The sequence below is a fragment of the Camelus bactrianus genome, chromosome 2 (genome assembly GCF_048773025.1).
Source record: "Camelus bactrianus isolate YW-2024 breed Bactrian camel chromosome 2, ASM4877302v1, whole genome shotgun sequence".
Classification (NCBI taxonomy): Eukaryota; Metazoa; Chordata; class Mammalia; order Artiodactyla; family Camelidae; genus Camelus; species Camelus bactrianus.
Window position 1 is genome coordinate 65978971 of NC_133540.1, and position 5484 is coordinate 65984454.

The 5484-nt window shown below is 33.6% G+C and overlaps 1 protein-coding gene across 2 annotated transcripts in view; it reads left to right on the forward strand.

Annotated features, from left to right (window-relative positions):
* The window catches only part of DNAJB14 (DnaJ heat shock protein family (Hsp40) member B14), a 42069-nt gene that overhangs the window by 14858 nt on the left and 21727 nt on the right, over positions 1-5484 (forward strand). For both annotated transcript variants that reach the window (XM_074343319.1, XM_074343323.1), the window contains one exon: positions 3522-3667. In XM_074343319.1, coding sequence (XP_074199420.1) covers positions 3522-3667 — 146 coding nt within the window. The remainder of the gene's footprint in view (positions 1-3521; positions 3668-5484) is intronic.

A 5484-nucleotide genomic window follows, 5' to 3' on the forward strand; every position in this document is an offset into this window, starting at 1 on the left:
TCTTTTCTTTCCTTTTCTTTTCTTTTCCCTTCCTTTTTTCTTTTTTTTTTTTAATATAATTTTTTGGTGAGGATGGAGAAGAAGGTTTGAATCTTTCAGTAAAGAGTGAACTAAAAAAATGTGACAAATGCATTTAGCTGATGAAGAGAAGTATGATGAGTATACGGATTAAAATTAATATGTGAATGGTAATTTCTCATTCAGATGTGAAAAATTAGGTAAATGAGTATATTTGTAACATTACGTGAAATATGCGGTCTACAGCTTGTCCATTGGTGATGTCGACTTTTTGCCTCTCTCCTGACTTCTCAAAGGATTTCTCCTCTAATATATGATGAAAAATTCAGTGCAGTGAAGATACAGTAGAGCTAGATACAGCTAAGAATTAGTGAAATAACTGTTTTTCCTACCTTTTTTCTCTTTGTAACAATTCTTAGCTTTATGATTCATCTTTAGAAGATTGTGAATTCCAACCTAATTTCCCTACACTATCCGGCAGCCCTCTCCTGGGCTACCTTTTTCTGTTGCCTAGGCTTTTGTGCTCAGGAAATATCAACGAAACAATTTTAGAGGATTAATCTGGTACATAAGTAAACATTGTATGCATTCAAACCAAATAGTATAATGATTTTAGGATTATTTAGTATTTTGTGTATTACTGACTTTTGGTTTTTGCACTCAGGTAGTATCTGTTAGACAGTATTCTTAGCTCTATTCCTTGTCCCACAGTTTTATGCTCTATTCCAAATTGATTTTTGGTGGCAGTTACATTTTTCTTACAGCACTTATTACCTTTTGTCCAAAAATGACTTGAATCTTCACCATTTTTGCCCTCAAACTGAGCCAGTCATCCATCCATTCATCCGTCCATCCATTCAATACATACGGTGAGCAGGACTCAATGCCTGCTTTCAAGTGGCCTGATAGTCCGCAAGAGTAGTCAGACAAGTAAGCGGCTGCAGCGCATTGTGGTGATTTCTGGGACAGGGCTACTTTCAGATAGCTTTGGGAGAATATAAGAGGGTCACTGAACTTAATCTTGAGGAATCTGAGTTTTTGAGAAAGGAAGACCTAAGCTGAGGTCTGAAGAAATTGTATAAACTAAGCAAGAAGAGAGTCAGAGAAAGCATGTTCTGCGTACCAAAACCAACAGTCTGTTTAAATACTGATTAGAAAAGCAAACAGAAGGAAGCGGACAGTTGCTCTGGAATCTGGGTGGGTTCCTTTTCTTTATTCTGATTTGGAGACAGCAGCATTTTCAAGTCAGACAAACTGAGGTTTGAACCTTCACTTGTGAAGCATCTCCTAATAGCCCTATTTAAAATAGGAGGCCTCTCTTTCCATTCGCTGTTTCCCTTTGCCACTTCATTTTTCTCCAAATATTTATCACTGTATGATATGCTTTGTATTTTACTTGTATATTTGTTCATTGCTTGTCTCTCTCCCAATTGTAAATGTAGTGTGAACAGGGATTTTTTTTGACCGTTTTATTCACCACTTTAGTATCAGAAACAGCATCTGGCAAAAAGATGTTCAGTAAATTTTTGTTGAAGAAATAAATCTTGGTTCCTATGGCTTTTGGCAATTTACATAATCACTCGAAGCCTTGATTTCCTCTTTGGTTACATGGGGATAATATCTACATAAAGGAGTAAATGAGATAGTTTGTGTGAAATAGTCAGCATAATAAGTGTCTACAACTCTTCATATGAAATTTTTGTGGCCCAGATGTAGTTTGGAACTCAGAATTCTTCATATTTCAGAAGAGGAATAAGGAGCATATATTATGTGTGACATAATGTCTTAGCAGAGTCTGGTAAGCAGCCCGTAACAAGTAGTCACATATCTGCAGCAGAAGGTACACATACTCACACTTGAATGTGGTAAATGAAGATTCTGTAGCAGCTTCACATATGTTCAGGTCAAATTTTGCCTCTGAAGATTTTCAAACAGGTTTTTTAAGTGAAATTAGTTATAGAATAACTTTCATTTTTCAGAACTTTATGGATAGTGAAACATGGATATAGGATTGTGGACATGTGCCGGACACACAGTAGGTGTTCTGTAAATGTCCCTCTTCCCTTTTTTCCTGTCTTATAGTTTCTTAACATTTCAGGAGAATGAGGCTACAAAGGCAGTGATCATTCCCTCTTTCATTCACTAGTAGATCTCAGGTGCCTTGGGACATAGTTGGTGCCCAGTAAATAGTATTGACTAATTAAACGTTGTGTTGTGTTTATGAAATAAAATTGACTTGTGTTAGTATTTATTAAGTATCTAAAGTAGAAAAATCTGATTTTAATTATTATTGCTATGAAGAAGACTGCATAACAGATTTTTGTTGATGTGACTATAAAAAAAATTCTTTAATCTTAACAATGTGTTCTCTTGTTTTTCCTGTACATATAACAAATGATGAATGCTTTCATTATGAAAGAGAGCTAAGGTTCATTTATTCCATAAATATTTACTGAGAATCTATTAAGTACAAGGCACTGTGATGGCTAATAGGCTTAGTAGTAAAAAAAGCTGAATCTTGTCTCTTTTCTTTGAAAACTTCAAGTCAGCCTTTGCAGTTCTTTAACTGTCAGTGAACAATTGTGCCTCAGATCCTTTTTCCTCTTACTACCTCTATCATCAAGCCACTCAAATGGAACACATCTAAAGTCATAAAGAACTAGACAAAAAAAAAAAAATATTTAAAATGCACCTGGATTTTAGTGAAGGAAAATTATTAGGTCATGGGAAAATGTTTGTATCCAAAAGAATTAACGTTCTCTGCACCATTCAAAGTATTTCTTTTCCTTACATACTTCAAAGACTCAGGGCTTAAATGTTACATCTTTAGGGTTATAAACTATATGAGTAATCTTTAAGAGTATGTTCATCATAATGAAAATCTGTAACAAATAATTTTGAGTCCCATGATGTATTTTGTTATGAGATTTTATCTTTCAGAGAATGACACAAATTAATTCTTTTTAGCATTGCCTAACTGGATTAACTTGCCTTGACATTTAAGCCATAGGGTACTGTAATTGTTTTACATGTACTAACCTGTTGCTTTGATATTTGGCTAGGCTTACGTTATGCAACAACAAAACTCTTGGAATGCAACGCATATTAATCCTTAGCTGCAACATACTTGTGAGGAGTTTGGGAGTTTTTTAATGTGCTTAAGAGTCCTATAAAATTACTGTTATTCTCTCATTTTAGTTACAGTGTGTTCTCTGTCCTTTACCCACAATTGTTATGAGCTTTGCTTTGCCTCTCTGTAGTTGTGATAAATTGCACCAAGGACATTCTCATGGCTAATTCTTGGACTGAGAGAGGGTGGAAGAATGGTCTGTGGTTGAAAAAGAGAATGAGGCAATAACCCTTAACAGATAAACTATTATTTGATATTGAGAAAACAATCCACAGACGGTTCTTTATGTTATTCTAATAAATGAAAATTGCAGATATTACTCGAAGTTCTTCCTTGAAACGTACATTATAATGTAACACTCTCTTGTTTACAGCATAAACAAATGTAAAAATTACTATGAAGTACTTGGAGTTACCAAAGATGCTGGTGATGAAGATTTGAAAAAAGCTTATAGAAAGCTTGCTTTGAAGTTTCATCCAGACAAAAACCATGCACCTGGAGCAACAGATGCTTTTAAAAGTAAAGTAAACCTTTTAAAGCAATTTTCTAAGCTCTTTTTAGAATCTACTTTACAATGTTTAAGAATAGTAAAATCTGCCTATAGACTGGTACATTTAGAAGCCAGCATAAGCAAGGGTCCTCAAAATTCTTTAAAGCTTCACTGTTAACTTGTTATACCAAGAGCCAAACAAATGCTGTTTGGGTTCACAAAAGCAGCATGTCAGTTTTGGCAAAGTTCTAAATAGATTGTCTAGATACCCAAGCATCATGCTTTCTAGTTTACCTCAGCCAAGCATTCTTTCTAGTTTACCATACATACGTAGTGTGATGACTATGCATGAGCTTTTAATGTATTACCAGCTGGTTCTAAAAGAACTAAAAGCAAAATATACTTTCTGTGAGTTTTTAAGATATTAGAGATTGTCTAGAATTGGAAAATCACTTGGAATCACTATCTGTCCAGTGTTTTTATTTTTATTAACTGTAGCCAATTTTTGCACTTTTTAAATGTAGTTCTAACTAATGTGATTTTTTTTCCTAAGAAATGTTTCTTTCCTCTTGGCTGCTTTTCATGTTTCTTTGTTTTCTTTCTTATTGTTTCAGCTTTTTTGAAAATTTACTAAATAGGTGTCAGAGAACTGATTTTATAATTTCATGTTACACATAATTTATTCATAATAGTTAACTTCTGATTCATAGGAAAATGCTTAAATTTGTGATTGTTCTTGTGAATTTGGCATTCATAGAGCCACTGTATGATATTTACAGTGAAATGCTGAGGTTTTGTAATAACAGGAAAGAGATACTCATTTTTTAAATTTTCCTAAGAGACAGATGACTCAATTAGTCTTTCATAAATATACTGTTAAAATTGTTTCCAAAACAGTTTTATTTCTTAAAGGAAGTTACCAGGCAAAATACATTTGGGGATTATTAATATATTCCAATAAAAACAGCTGTCAAAGTGATGCTGATGAAAGTAAAATGTAACTGTGACGGTGAGAGCCTTCTCTGTTTGCTTCCTTAAATTAAAAGTATTTTGCATGTTGAAAGTACAGGAAAAGCTTCTTTGCTCAAAAACACTAACTTTAGCACATATTCCCCCCAAAGTTAAAAAACTTTTTTCACATTATGAATTAAAGTCATTTAATTTAATTTTTTTTGTTTTTATAAAAACATTTGGCAATGAGTTATTTTCAAGTTTGTGATCTGTTAGATGATTTCAGTATTAATTGTTCATCAATGTTAAGAACAATAAACTGCCTCTTTCTTCCATTTCTGTACTGAAGTCATATTAGCATTATTGGTCTTGGAATAACAGTAAGTGGATCTACCGGTATTTTTACAGCTTATGTTGCATTTGGAAGAGGTGAGCCACATAAATGTCACCCACACTCCCAGAGGTGTTTTACAAAGGTGATTTTACTTTGGTGTGATACATTTCAGAGTCTAATATTACAATTTGCAAAACTAGAATCTTAATATTTATCAACATAGTGGGTAGTGATTCATCTCTAGAGGGAAGGCTCACATTATTCAATACACAGGAGATTACCTCTATATCAGAATACCAGTTTATTAATTCCCAAGAGGATCATAATAAGGAGGTGGTTGATGAACCCAGTTTTCATTGAGTGGAAACTATACAGCAAATCCAGATTGTAAGCCACAGATGCTTGGTGAGCAAAGGTAGTTAATTAGAAAATATTACTGCTAGTGTCATCACATGGAAATGGCAGGTTCCATTCATTCAGCATGCAAGATCTTTTCATTACCTTCTGAATCATCTTATTTTATTTTTAACCAATTGATCTTAACTTCTGTGTTTGAGATAC